Source organism: Danio rerio, chromosome 7 (genome assembly GCF_052040795.2).
Source record: "Danio rerio strain M-AB ecotype USA chromosome 7, GRCz13ab, whole genome shotgun sequence".
NCBI lineage: Eukaryota > Metazoa > Chordata > Actinopteri > Cypriniformes > Danionidae > Danio > Danio rerio.
In genome coordinates this window covers 19,518,523-19,532,894 of record NC_141027.1, presented here as the reverse complement: position 1 = coordinate 19,532,894, position 14,372 = coordinate 19,518,523, and the positions used below count along the sequence as shown (strand labels likewise).

Here is a 14,372-nt window from a genome sequence, read left to right as displayed (position 1 = left end):
GTTTGTCACTTCCACCTAAATTTATCAACGATTTTATTCACGTCACCTTATCCTTCAGTTTCAAATCGTGCCAAAACAGCCAACAGTGTTTTGTTTTATCAATGCTCAATTACTCTTACTAGCAGAAGTGGTGATAAAACAAAATGCTATTGGCTGTTTTTAAATAAGAGGAGGAGCTACTTTATATCCCACCCTCCCTTCATGTTTCAAATGCACTTCACAGGGCCTTTAAATTTACTGTTCATATTCTGCAGTGTTAAGTAGTAGCTAGCTACAAGTAACTTAGCTACTAGCTTAGCTACATTTTTCAGTAGCTTGACATTAGCTCAGTAGCTCTTATGATACAGTCAACTTTTTCCAGTAGCTAGCCCCTTTTTCCAGCAAGTAGCAGAGTAGTTTGACAACAGCTATACTTTTCATTTTGTGAACCTGCAATGGTCTGAAGCAGCACAGCATTGTCTTACAAGTTGACATAAGTTTTCTAATAGTTGGTTTTTAAGATGAAATAAGAATGTTCTTGGCGAAATGTGTGATATGCCACTTTTTTCTTTACAAAATGCTACCGTGCACTTAATCAAAGACATTTATTCTATTATTCCAATGCTTATGAAGTACACTTTTGTACTTTGACTCTGGACAGTCTGAAAAATGTTTAAAACTTGAGTGTAAAGCATTAAGTTTTAACAATATAATTGTATCATAGATACTGTTTTAAGTATAAAATATTTTACTTAAAAGTAATGTTTATACTTATTATGGATGCTCCGGTCAGGATTTCATGGTGAGGTCAAGAGGTCATGGTGATTGGCCAATACAGAGTACCCATTCTGATGCTTTAATCTTTTTAATGCATAAAGCACATGTCCCCTCCAAGTAAGTGGAAATCTCTCCTTACCTAAGAGAATAAATCAGGATGTTCCATAAAATCCCTTAAAAATGTCTTTTATAACTGTTTTGCGTGGACATGTCATGGTCAGAAGCAGCTTTATTACCAGATAAAATAGTCAAAAACACAGAACTTACAGTTTTTATACACTGTAAAACCCAACAGTGAACTTTATCAAATGAAAGGAGTGTAGTTACTCAAAATTGACTGAAAGTTCTACTCATTTGAAAATAGATTTGAACTCAGTGTTTAACTCATTAATTAAATTCCTCATAACTTCAACTTAAATGGAGTAAGTTCACAGTACATGTAACATGGTTTGTAGCAATCGGTTGCCTTAACTTATTGGGTTTTACAGTACTCAGTTGGTTTGAGTTCTCTTTATTTATGGGGTTTTACTGTGCTCACATTGCTACGTTTACTCAAATGGATTAAGTTCACAGTACTCATTTGGATTAGTTTTTTAACTTAACCGGTTTGTTGCAATCAGTGTCTTCAAATGGTTTCACCTTAACTTTTTGGGTTTTACAGTGTACATGTAAAAAGGCCTAAATGCATGCAAGGCCATTCCAATATTTTGCTCTCCAACTAGCACGTCTGTGACAGCAGCTCCTATGCTCTAGACAGCCTTAGAGCAACTCGATCACTCAATGGGAGAGACAGGGATGTGTACTCGAGATGTCTCTATTGTGCTATTTTTCTAACCTAACAAATTTAAAGCTTAATAAATCACTGTGACACTCACAATCTGTTCTTTTGCTAATTTACTCTCATCTCCATGATTTCCAGGTTGTTTTATCTAATATATAACACCTGCGACCGGTTCTTGAGATCGGCCAGATTGGCGAGTACTGATCGAATCATAAAATGTGATTATCGGCCGATACCGATCTTCAGCCAATCTATCAGAGCATTCCTGATACATATTTTTGTTAAACACATCTTTGCAAATGAAGTAGCTTCAGTTTAACCAGCTACAATTACATTTAGTCATTTAGCAGTTGCTTTTGTCCAAAGCCATTTAGGAGACATTCAGCGATTTAACAAGAAAAGGCAATACACCCAAAAAGGGCTGTACAAAGAAACTAGTTTGTGCTCAGAGAACTTAGTGCTAGTGTTTCTACAGGTGATTTGTCAAGCCTACTCGCCTGTGTGAAGTACACTTTATAAATGCATAGTGTTTGTGTCGGTTAATGTGTCAATGAGGGGAATGTTTTCTACAGGTGGTTTGTTAAGCCCACCTACAGCTACTTTTAGGAATTAACTAGTAGTGTAGCTAGCTACTTTTTTCGAAGTGACAGTAGCTTAGCTAGCTTTCATGATGAGCTGCTTGTAGCTTATCAAGCTACAATTTCAGCTTCCTCATCACTGAACTTCTGTTCCAGTCAGGACTGATTTGCTAGTTCATGTTCCTCATCTTCACTACTGCTGGATTCCCCAAACAGGTCTTTTCCACGAGCAGTGCTGGATTTAGTGTGTGCATTTTGTTGGCTGACCATCATGGTGATGAGAGTTGACATGTCACTGAAGCCTAAAAGCAACGTGCCATTGCTAGGTCCAAGTAGAGAGATGCTCTGGATCTTAGAGTCAGGTGTGAAGACTGACAGCAACGTCCCATTGTCCAAGTCCCACATGCTCACTGCGCCTGTTCAAAACATTGAAATCTGCATTCAGTAAGACATTCCTTCAAATGTTGCATGTTATTTTTGACCTGGATTGCACTGATAGCATCTAGAGCAAGATGACACAAGTATGAACAAAGGTCTTTTGTACCTGATAACAAAATGGCTCTGGATTGTCCTTCAGTGATAAAGAGCTGGCTGGACCAGTTAAGATTTAAACTCTCGTAACCAGAGATGTTTTTATGCTTCCTCCGGAATGGATCCCATACTTTCAGCCTGAGTTTTTAGCACACGGGAAAAAAAACAGTTTTAAGAGCGATTCGTTTATTACTAGTTTTCGTATATTCTTTTTTTTTTTTGTTGTTGTTGGAATAATTAAGATTTAATTAATTTATTTATTTATTTATTAAATTAAAAAATCTCAGGTTCTTCAATACAATAAAAATAGTTATAGTAATGTAAAATATTATTAGTGTTCAAAATAATTTTGAATTTTTTTTGCATTAAAAATAAATTTACAGCATTATTACTCCAGTTTTCAGTCTTGCATGATCATTCAGAAATCTTTTTAATAGGCTGATTTTGATGCTCAAGAAATATTTTGTCTTAATACATTTGTAGTAATTGTAATTCCCAAGTTTTTAACAAGTAGAATAATAAATAAGTAGAAAGTCACTGTAAATGCAGTTAAATGTTAAGAAACAATATATTCAACATTTGAAACATCTTACGAACCATTATTAGCATCAATCATAATTTAATACAACAACAACTGACATTTTACAATCAGTTTTGAAGGATCAAGTGACAATAGATTGGAGTAATGGAGTAATTGCCATTGAAGTATCGAATTACATTTTCATTCATTCATTCATTCATTCATTTTCCCTAGGCTTGGCCCCTTTATTCATCAGGGGTCGCCACAGTGGAATGAACCACCAACTTATCCAGCATATGTTTTATGCAGCGGATGCTGTTTCAGCTGCAACCCACTATTCAGAAACATCTACACACACTCTTTCACACACATACACTACGGCCAATTTAGCTTATTCAATTGACCTATAGCGCATACCTTTGGACTGTGGGGGAAACTGGAGCACCTGGAGGAATCCCACATGAACACAGGGAGAACATGCAAACTCCACACAGAAATGCCAACTAACCCAGCTGGGACTTGAACCAGAGACCTTGTTGCTTTGAGGCAACAGTGCTACCCATTGGGCCACTGCGCCTCCCTGATAAACACTTTCAATTCATTAAACTAGAACATGTGTAATAATATTTCACCATATTACTTAATTTATATTGATTATAGACTTGATGAACATGAGAAACTTCTTTCAAAAACATTTTACAAATCTAAATTATTCCCAACATTCGATGGCAGTTTAAATTATTTAAAAATCTCTAAAGATGTACAATATTGTTGCCACATACTTGTTGAATCCTGCAATCCCGAACACCACTCTGCAGGCATCGTCACTTACAGCAATGCAACAGATTCCAGGTTCATTTTTCAATCTCTTCCGCACCTGCCCAATCCAAAGAATATTCCACTTACACACTACGCAGAGAAGAAGATGCATTTCACCTTAGAGCAATGGTCTCAAACTCAATTCCTGGAGGGCTCTGCATAGTTTACCTCCAACCACCTCCAACTCACACCTGCTTAATAGTCTATAGTAGTCTGGAACAGCTTGATTAGTTGGATCAGCTGTGTTTGATTGGAGTTGCAGCAAAACTGTGCATAGCTGCGGCCTTCCAGGAAATGAGTTTGAGACCTATATCTTAGAGCAAGTGTAACCCTGCTCCTGGAGATCTACCTTCCTGCTGAGTTCAGCTCCAACCCTGATCAAACACACCTAAACCAGTTAATCGAGACCTGAACAGCACTGGATAATTACAGGCAGGTGTGTTAAATATGGGTTGCTACTGAAATCTGCAGGATGGTAGATCTCCAGGAACAGGGTTGGTCACCCCTGCCTTTGAGCTTAGTTAGCAATGTGCCCATTTTGTTTGTATTTAAAACTACATGACTCATTATTGAACAGATCAGCCTGTGATGATTGGCGTACCATGCCCCGTTGTGTGTCCCAGAGGGTGAGGAATGGAGCATGCTGGGCCTCACTGTAGTTGGAAACCACCAAGTGCTCTCCATTATGAGTGATTGCAGCAGTACGGAGGCTCAGAAGGGACCATCGGTCCTCAAGTGTGTGCAGATGCTCCTCAGAAATCACACTGAAGACATTAAGATGATGGGCAAAGTATGAACATACGACCACCTGAAGTGATACACAAAGAAAACATCAATTCAAAAATTATCTTTACATCCATAACAAACTTGATTGCTTTGCTGTTTTCTCCTCTTTGTTTAGTGTGTAAGATCAGTTTCCTATAAAAGTGATTTTTATTTCACTTAAGAGAATGGCTCTAGGCCTACCTTAGAGTAAATGCATCCATCCTTTTTAATCAACCCAGGCTCATTACGGATATGTACCCAGGTCTACATTTCTGGGCACAGCGAAATACATAACTGGTCTGCTCACAGCTTTTATTTTTGTAAACCCACCGGAGGCAGCTGTGTATGCTTTTTGGTGATCTCAACTTTCTCTAATGTGTCCTCTTCTCGTATAAATCCACCAGAGGGCGCAATATACACTTTAGTTGACCAGGCCAGCTTGCTGTCGACTGACTGACTGACTGACCCACCCACCCCCTCAAACGATGTCGTTGCAGTCAACTCCACTCTGTGTCCCAAGTCCATGTGCGTACTATGAGCTACTGGGCAAACTGGTAACACTGGAAAATCCGTCTGTACAAAGGTAAGTGGTCTTCTGGTAGTGCTTATAGTAACAGAAGCAATCGACAACGTCATACTGCCATAGCGTTTATTTTAAAGACAAAATGCAGCCATACATACCTCTGGCTACATAATTTGCACTCTCCAAAAATGTAGACAGGGGTACGTATCCACAACGAGCCTGTGTTGTTTTTAATTTTTCTCCAAATGTCTATGTAACATTTTGACATATTATCTGTATGTCTTTGGAAAACAAAAAGATGAAGCTTACTGAATTAGCATGATGTTGCCAAGTCTTTTGAGAAAGAGTTAAGATAAAAAAACTGAACGTTTGAGTTTAGTTTTAATTTCCCTGCTTGATCATTTTAACATTGACTCATATGGTAAAACTCATGCTATTAATAACTGTTTACAGTTGCTTTATAAGTCTTTAAAGCTAAATACCGGCTACTATGGTAAAGATGCATTTCTTACACAAGATTGAGGTTTTTGGCCAAGCAGAGCACTATAGTTTTTTCAGAAGGAGGGGCTTGCGGAAACTTAAACTGGATCAGAGTGTTTCAGACAGGCTGAGAATAGAGGTGTTGCAACAAGTTGAAGTCCGCATGAACTGAAAGCTGTGACAGTTTTTTTTTTTTTTTTTTTGCATTGTGACTCAGTTTCTAGAGAAACAGAATATTAAATGACAAAACAGTGGGCGTGGCTTGTTTTTTTCTACTGCGAGCTGATTGGATGTAGTAAAGTTGGCATTGCAACCGGTCTTTTTTTGCAACCGGTATGCGTAATTGAACCAGTGTGACGTAGGTTGGTAATTCCCCTATTGGGCGTGGTTAACATTTAACCACGCTCCTCCAACGGCCCTTTTTTACAGTGCTATGACAACAAACAGAAATGGCGGGGAGTTTGTTTATGTAAGGTTCTAATAACGCTTCTAAAATCTTTTTTCCCATATTTCCCAACTTTACTACATCCAATCAGCTCACAGTAAAAAAAACAAAAAAAACAAGCCACACCCACTGATTTCTCATTTAATAGTCACTGTGCAAAAAAATACAAAAAAAGCTGTCGCAGCTTCCGGTTCATGCATTTTTGTTATCATGTGGACAGAGATTTTTTTTTAAAGAAAGCGAAGAAAACTTTTTATAAAAATACCTGTGTATGTGTGGATCTGGTCTTAGAGCATGTTCATTGTTAGCGACTAGGGATGCTCCGATCAGGATTTTTGCAGCTGATACTGAGTGCCGATTCCTTGTCATGTGATCGGCCTATACAGAGTACCAATTCTGATGCTTCAATCTTTATAATGCATAAAAGTTTATTTTCCCTATAATATATACTCATTTTTTTTTCTCCTTATCTAAGAGAATAAATTAAGGATGCAGCATATAATTCCTTAAAAATGGATATTATAACTATTTTGTGTGGACATGTCATAATGGTCAGGAGTTTTACAGAAAATAATAGATAAAACAGAGTAAAAAAATCAGTAAGCAATGATTAACAATGCAATTTAGAAACATTTCAAAAGATGGAAGAAGAATTCAACATGTCTTGTTGAAGAAAAAGTTTGGAGAGCATAATTGATGCATAAGAAGATAACCAATCTAATGCTTAGAATATCAGGCTTGGAGTGTCTCTCAATCTGTTCTCTTATTCACTCACTCTCGTCACCTCTTCCTCTGCTTGCAAACTCCATAAATAAAAACCTGTGATCGGTTCATGAGTTCAGCCAGATTGGCAAGTGCCAATTGAGTCATGGAATGTGATTATCGACCGAAACCGATCTCCGGCTGATCAATTAAAGCATCACTATTGATCAGATAAAACATAAAATATTGGCCAAATAACTAATGGATTATTTCTGCCATGAGAGTGTTATTCGTTAATGCTGGAACATTTAGTGTATTTGTCAACTAACAGTATTGATCAATGTACCTGCTCATCTCCACTGAGAAGATACTGGTCTATAGAGTTGAACTTCTCTCTTTCGAAGCGCTTCTGTTCATCTTTCTTTCTCTTCGCCTCACGCTCTTGTCGAATCCTTTTTGCATTCTGGGCTTCGGTGCGCCTGTCCCATGGCATCACTAGACCTGAGCAACAAGTAAAAGTAATAGTAGAAATACAATCAAATGTATCTGCTTAAAATGCCAAAAAGAAAAAGCGCAGTATTTGTACACGGCAATTTACTAGTTTGTAATACAGCTATGGAAAACACTTAGACACCAGTTGAAAATTTAATTTATCTCTGGATTCATTATTAATAGTTCTGTTTTCAAGTAAAACATAATTATAGCTTTATTGTGACTACTGATGACATTTCTTCTTGATTCAAAATAAAAATGTAATTCAACTTTAACAAGAAAGCAGCAATTGAAGCCTAAAAAGAAACAGCCCAGTTTATTTCTTTTTCTTTTCATTTATTTATTTTTTTCCCATTTTTCTTGAATTTATTTCTCTTTTCAATTTGCTTTACCTCATATACTGCATATGATGTTAAAAACTGCTGTAAAAAATAATGTATACACGTAAAAGATGGTATCAGAATTTATGTGCCAATGTAAAGAATGAAATATAGGAATAACATAATATAGCAAACATGAATTTCAAAACAAGAATAATAAAACAAGAATAATATTTGGTTTATTCTTTAAACTACTGACATTTCTTCCATATTTAAATTATATTCATATTTATTTATTTATTTATTTATTTATTTATTTATTATATTTTACACTTCTCAAGGAATACTTTTAGCCACATACTTAGGCCTGTCAGGGTAAAGAATTTTTGTTGTGCAAAATATTGTCACAGAAATTGTTGTGATAAGTCATATTATTGTCATTTGAGATTATCATATGACAATGATTATACAATACTATAATAATTTTAATACCCTTAAAGACTTTCAAGAGACAACAAACTTTTCATCCTTAAGGTTATTTAGATTTGGTAATCTGATATTAAAACAGTAAATGTCTTATTATATATCCTACTAAATGTCCTATTAAGTAAATGCCGAATTCTAATGTCCTTGTAAAATGACTTTACTGTTATTTGTGATTTTGTAAATATATATTGAATTACCAAAAATTGTTTAGGTCATGTGCAAGCATTGCTCAATAAGTTTACAAGTGTACATTTACACCCAGAATCTATACTTTGCGATTTTATTTATTTTTATTATTTTTTTTTATGACATCTTACACCCCTGTGTTTATGTACAGTTTTAATACCTTTCTTCTCCTTTGAGGGCATAATATGTGAATCTGTGTCCATGCTGAGGAGCAGGCTTTCTTTGTAGGACGACTTAATACGTCCTTTAATATAGCCAGAGCCCAGATCCCACAATATCAGATGATCCCTGCACACCACATATCCACGCAGCCTCGTGATTATTACTCAAACTAGACTAAGCAATATTGTAATTTTCTGTTTCTATTGAATGAGGAAGTAACAAAATGATGTAGTTCTTACCGTGTTTCTGAAAGGCCCAGCAGTATTTCACCCTCCAGGAGATGATAGTCCTGCTGAGGACAGGGCACGATGAACAGTCCAGTTTGTTTCTTGATGTAGCTCTTTTTAAGAAGGTCATACACCAACAGGGTCTGCAAAAAATAGGAAGTATAACAGGAAACAGTTTGTAGACAGTAAAATACTTGAGTAATTGTACCCAAAAATGACAATTCTGTGCTAATTATGTCAGCTTCACATAATTCCAAACCCATATGACTTAACTTCTTCTGCTGAATATAAAAAAGATAGTTTGAGAAATGTATTTTGTCAAAATATACAGTATTTTTAGTGAAGTTTAATATATTAAACTAATTTCGTACGTGCTCATGATTGACCCAGCTGGCTCATATTAGCTTATCACGATTCTCCAATCAAAGGACCCTAAGTTCCTATATATATTCTCTTTTTCTCTCTACAACTATCTTCGTCTTGAATAAGCCCCCCTCCCCCCCTTCTTCCACCTTTATCCAGAACGTGGGTTTCTAAATATGCTCTACATTATAGACCAAATAAACCTACGTCTCTTTTACTAGACGTCTCGCTCTCAGGAAGTTCACCTTGGCCTTAGCTTCGGGGAAGTTTTGAAATCGCCCTGAGCTCAATCTCCCCTCGCCCTGCAAAGGGAGGGAGCCCTGGACTCGAGGATCCCTTGAGCTCAGGGCTCTCTCCCGGGACGGCATGCCAAACAAACTGTTGTAAGTTATGAGTTAAGTATAAACTCTTAAATAATTGTTTGGCTGCCTGCTTTTTTATTGCCAAACTTGTACAATAACAGGTAAATATAACAATTATATCTCTTAAGTGTAAATATAACATGCAGAGGAAAATAAATTATAACAATGACAAAGAAAATAAACCATAATGCTTGGTTGTCATAATGCTTTTCTTGTTGTTAGTAAATTTAAGAGAGGAAACAAGTGTTAAATACTACAAATTGAGAATAACAAAGGAGATTTAGCCATTTCTGCTTATGAATAAAAAAATTGCATTCAATATAAAAAGTGTAAAAATATATTCAAAAGATAAGAACTTAGCAAATGCTTTGATTTTCTTTTTACAAGTGTTGTCAATTTCCTGTAGAATCAACAGTAACTTACTGCCAGCAGTTCGCCAGAAACAGCAAATCAATAACAGCAAAAATACCGTATTGACATCCACAGCACCATTTATCTTGCTGTATATGTATTGACAGTATTGCGTATCTTTACTATAAACTATGCTGTCATTTTCACAATGCAACATTAGAATACAGTAACATACCGCATATTGTAACTGTCCTACCATAAAATACAGTTAAATTACAGTTAAATACTGTGTCATTTACAAAATTCATTAACAGTGTGGAAGTGAATGATGATTCAATGATTTGGATCACTAACTTTAATCAAAAACATATTTTAGTTGATGCAAAAAATGTGATTTTGTGCAAAAAAAAAAAGGACATTAATGGCCAAATATTTTTTTGGATAGCATTATTTTTCAAAATATAAAGTCAATATTTTAAGAAATATTCTTTGTGTTTTTGTCTGAAAAGAAATGAATGGCAAACGAAAGTGTACACACACTACATGAAAACACAACGTTTTTCTAGGGGGTGAAACAGTGGCTCAGTGAATAGCAGTGCCGTCTCACAGCAAGAAGGTTGCTGGTTCGAGTCCTGGCTGAGTCAGTTGGCATTTCGGTGTGGAGTTTGCATGTTCTCCCCGTGTTCGCGTGGGTTTCCTCTGGGTGCTCCAGTTTCCCTCACAAGTTCAAAGTCATGCACTATACTGTAGGTGAATTAAATAAACTAAACTGACTATAGTGTATGTGTGTGAATGAGTGTGTATGGATGTTTCCAGTGCTTAATTTGTGAATTGCGAGATCCCGCAACTGATCGGGGTAACGGACCTGGCATGTTACCCGAGGATGGAGAGGTGAATGAGAGTGTATGGGTGTTTCCCAGTGCGAAGTGAGGAGTGGGTGGATGGTGGAGGGGTGTCGCGGACGAAAGTGAGCAGGGTGGGGGTGTCGCGGACAACAGTGAAGAGGGTTTGGGAGTCGCGGAAGAAAGTGAAAGTGAACAGCGGACGGGAGAGAGAGCGGTTGAGGAGGGGGATCGGTAAAAAGAGGTGCCGGATCAGACTTCAGAGGTTCCTGATCTGCCCTGTTCCAGCACAAATTAAGGTCTGGATGTTTTCCAGTACTGAGTTGCAGCTGGAAGGGCATCCGCGGTGTAAAACATATGCTGGATAATTTGTTGGTTCATTCCGCTGGGGCGAACCCTAATGAATAAAGTGACTAACCTGAAGGGGAATGAATGAATAAAATCTTTCTATGTTAGGCAACCAAACCAACTTTCGTCAATATACAGAGAATATTTGTGAATTTTGCAATAATGGATGTGACCGGCAACCAGAATTGTTTTATGAACAAGATTTGTAAAAAAAAAAAACAAAAAAAAAAACATAGATGACTAAATCCCTGTTCAGACAAAACAATTGTTATTCTTTGTTATGACAGTCAGTTTATCAGATTTTGACTAGATTAAATCTTGACAAAACATGGGTACAAAATATACAAAAATAACTTCATGATTAATCATTGCATGACATCTATGATGCGTATGCTGTCGTCAAGAATCCTAACACTAACATTGCTTCAAATTAAAACTTTCTGTAGACTACAGGTTACCTTAAAAAATACATTCATATGAAAAGTCATGCATCACCACAAATAAACCAGTATATGGGAAACACTGTGTCACTATTGAATATAAGGAGTGGTTTTGCTAATTCAAGTACTCATCAGGCTGCTGAAGACCTCGGCCAACAATTGCACACATTTATCTTTTTGTTTTCCCTCAATGAAACATTATACATGCTAGACTTTCTGTGTTGATTTTGTGAAGCATTGGTTGTCGTCAGGGTGTCCACGGTGTCTTAAAAAGTTTAAATTATCAAAAACTAAATTTAGAATTTTGGTAGCAAATTTAGAATTTTAATAATAATAATTATAATAATAACAAAAGTCTTAAATTTACTGCAGTATTGTCTTGTAGGTCTTAAATATTTTTTAAACAGGTCTTAATATACATACAAAATACACTTTGTTTATGATAGCTTAAAAAAAAGATTTAATATTGTTTTAAAGAAAGATTACATTGAAAAAAAATATACAACTTGCATATATAAAACTAGAGTTAGCTTGTTTTGACACAATATTTAAGTTTTTTGCTAATAAATAACTAAAATATTTATTATTAATTTATTATTATTGTATTATCTAATTTATTATTCCTTCATTCATTCATTCATATTCCTTTGGCTTAGTCCCTTTATTCATGAGGGATCGCCACTGCGGAACGAACTGCAAACTATTACTGCATATGTTTTAGATGCCCATCCAGCTGCAACCCAGTATTGGGAAACACCCATACACTCTCAATACACATATACACTGTGGCTAATTGAGTTTATTCGCCTACTTCATGTCTTTGGACTGTGGGGGAAACCAGAGCACGCGGAGGAAACTCACACACACACACACACACACACACACACACACACACACACACAGGGAGAACATGCAAACTCCACACAAACTGATCCAGCCAAGAAAACTAGTGACCTTCTTGCTGTGAGGCAACAGTGCTAACCACTCAGCCTTAAATGTATTTTTTTATAAATAATTTTTTGATAGGGCAAATTAAAATCTTTTCCATTTGAGCTATTTGGAAAAACTTAGCATTTGCCCTGTATAAGTCTAAACCTTCATTCATAATGCTCTTAAAGATGTCTTAAAGTCTTACATTTTAACTTAATGAAACCTGCAGAATCCCTGCTCGTGCACTATGACACACTACACAAGAAGAATCTTGTGTCTCGACGGCCAATTGTTGTTTACGTTCAAATCCTACATAAAGTAAATTGTGCAAAGCTTTAAACAGTTTTGTGTATTCTGAAGCTTAAATGTTCTTTTTGTGTGAACTATCCCTTTAATCGAGTAGCTTAGCATATAAGTCCGAATATTTGTGCTATAGTACATCACATGACAAGAAATATACTCCGTACCTTTGTAAAATGTGATGTGTAGCACAGAAGTACCTGGTAAACAGCTGCGTCAGTGAAGTTGGAGATAGTTAGGTCTGACAGTATGTAGATTTTCAGGTCTCGTATTAGAGCGATGTCTGAACTTGAGAACAGGCCATGCTCAACCTGTACAGGACGACCCTTCAGTCGCACCCGAGCCACATTCCAGATCCTCACTGTACCGGGACGTGTACTTCGACACACTACATACCTGATTCAGAGGAGAGCTTTACTTCAAACATATGACTTATAAGGACTTTTTTCAATTGAATTTTATTAAATGTGTATAAAACTAGTCAATGATGTAAGATGTATTGCAATTGCCAATGAAACTGCTATTTATTTGTATTATATGGGTTTATCATTTAATAATACTTTGTTGCATATCTGTCAACCTTTCAATCAAAAAACAGCTTAGATTTTATATTGATAAAAATAGTTAATTGTGTACAATTTAAAAAAATTATAAATATTTTTTTATAAATGTATTAAATTTTTAAATAGTTAAAAATAAATATTAACTATTATTTAAAAAACAGAAAAACAGAAATTTGTATCACAAAGTAAATTAAAACAGCCCATATTTATTTTATAAAAAGTCACGATTAGCAGAATTATACAAGAGAAATGACAGAAAATGTCTTAAAGGGATAGTTCACCCCAAAATTAAATTTTTATCATAATTTACTCTTTGCTTGTTCAAAACCTTTCTGAGTTTATTCCGTTGAACACAAAAGAAGGTATTTTGAAAAATGCTGACTTGCACAGTAATTTTTTTCCTACTATGGAAGTCAATGGTTCCCAACAACCAGCATTCTTCAAAATATCTTCTTATGTGTTTAACAGAAGAAAGAATCTCATAAAGCTTTAAAACCACATGAAAGACAATAAACGATTATCCAATTTTCATTTTTGGGTGAACTATCCCTTTAAGATTGGCTTGGATAGACCTTCAATTAAAAAAATAAGAACCATTGAACTATACTACATTAATATTACCTAAAACATTTCATAGTACACCCTGTTATGATAAAACGTCACTAAATAGTCTCTGTAACTGCAACAGAGGCCATCAAAGTTGCTTTATAGGAAAATGGCTCCAGATATGGTGATTGTGAAAAAAATATCACCTACTGTCTATCTCAGTGTTTACAGAGATAAACCACATGCGAGCTGAGCAGTGGACTTTGTACCTCGGGTTTTTCTGCATGGTCACAATCTCTGCTGTGCCGTCAATGTGCGCTTTGTGCACATTATATGTGAGTGTTTGGTCATTAATTCTGGATCCCAAGTTCCACATGCGTAAAAGTCGCTCCCCCACACAAAAGCCCACACAGAACCGCAGGTCAGAACACTCTCCTGTAACATGGAGAATACAAGTGAAACATACTCTATACAGATTAATGCATTTCACTACAGTTGAAAAACAAACATAACTGAAATTATTATTTCATAGCAATAAAATGGATGGTAAAGTA

General features: G+C 35.9%; 1 protein-coding gene across 6 annotated transcripts in view; it reads right to left on the bottom strand.

Moving 5' to 3' along the window:
- Window positions 1–570: 570 nt before the first annotated feature.
- si:ch211-212k18.6 overlaps window positions 571–14,372 on the bottom strand; it is a 49,598-nt gene continuing 35,796 nt past the window's right edge. For 4 of the 6 annotated variants that reach the window (XM_087260813.1, XM_087260814.1, XM_087260815.1 and 1 more), the window contains 9 exons: window positions 14,088–14,253; window positions 12,910–13,105; window positions 8,786–8,916; window positions 8,545–8,672; window positions 7,247–7,401; window positions 4,587–4,793; window positions 3,949–4,043; window positions 2,660–2,784; window positions 571–2,531 (listed from right to left, as the gene is read on the bottom strand). In XM_087260813.1, the coding sequence (XP_087116939.1) occupies window positions 2,272–2,531; window positions 2,660–2,784; window positions 3,949–4,043; window positions 4,587–4,793; window positions 7,247–7,401; window positions 8,545–8,672; window positions 8,786–8,916; window positions 12,910–13,105; window positions 14,088–14,253 (1,463 nt within the window). In that variant the 3' untranslated portion in view covers window positions 571–2,271. The remainder of the gene's footprint in view (window positions 2,532–2,659; window positions 2,785–3,948; window positions 4,044–4,586; window positions 4,794–7,246; window positions 7,402–8,544; window positions 8,673–8,785; window positions 8,917–12,909; window positions 13,106–14,087; window positions 14,254–14,372) is intronic. The other 2 variants (XR_015495502.1, XR_015495503.1) reach the window with 1 other exon arrangement.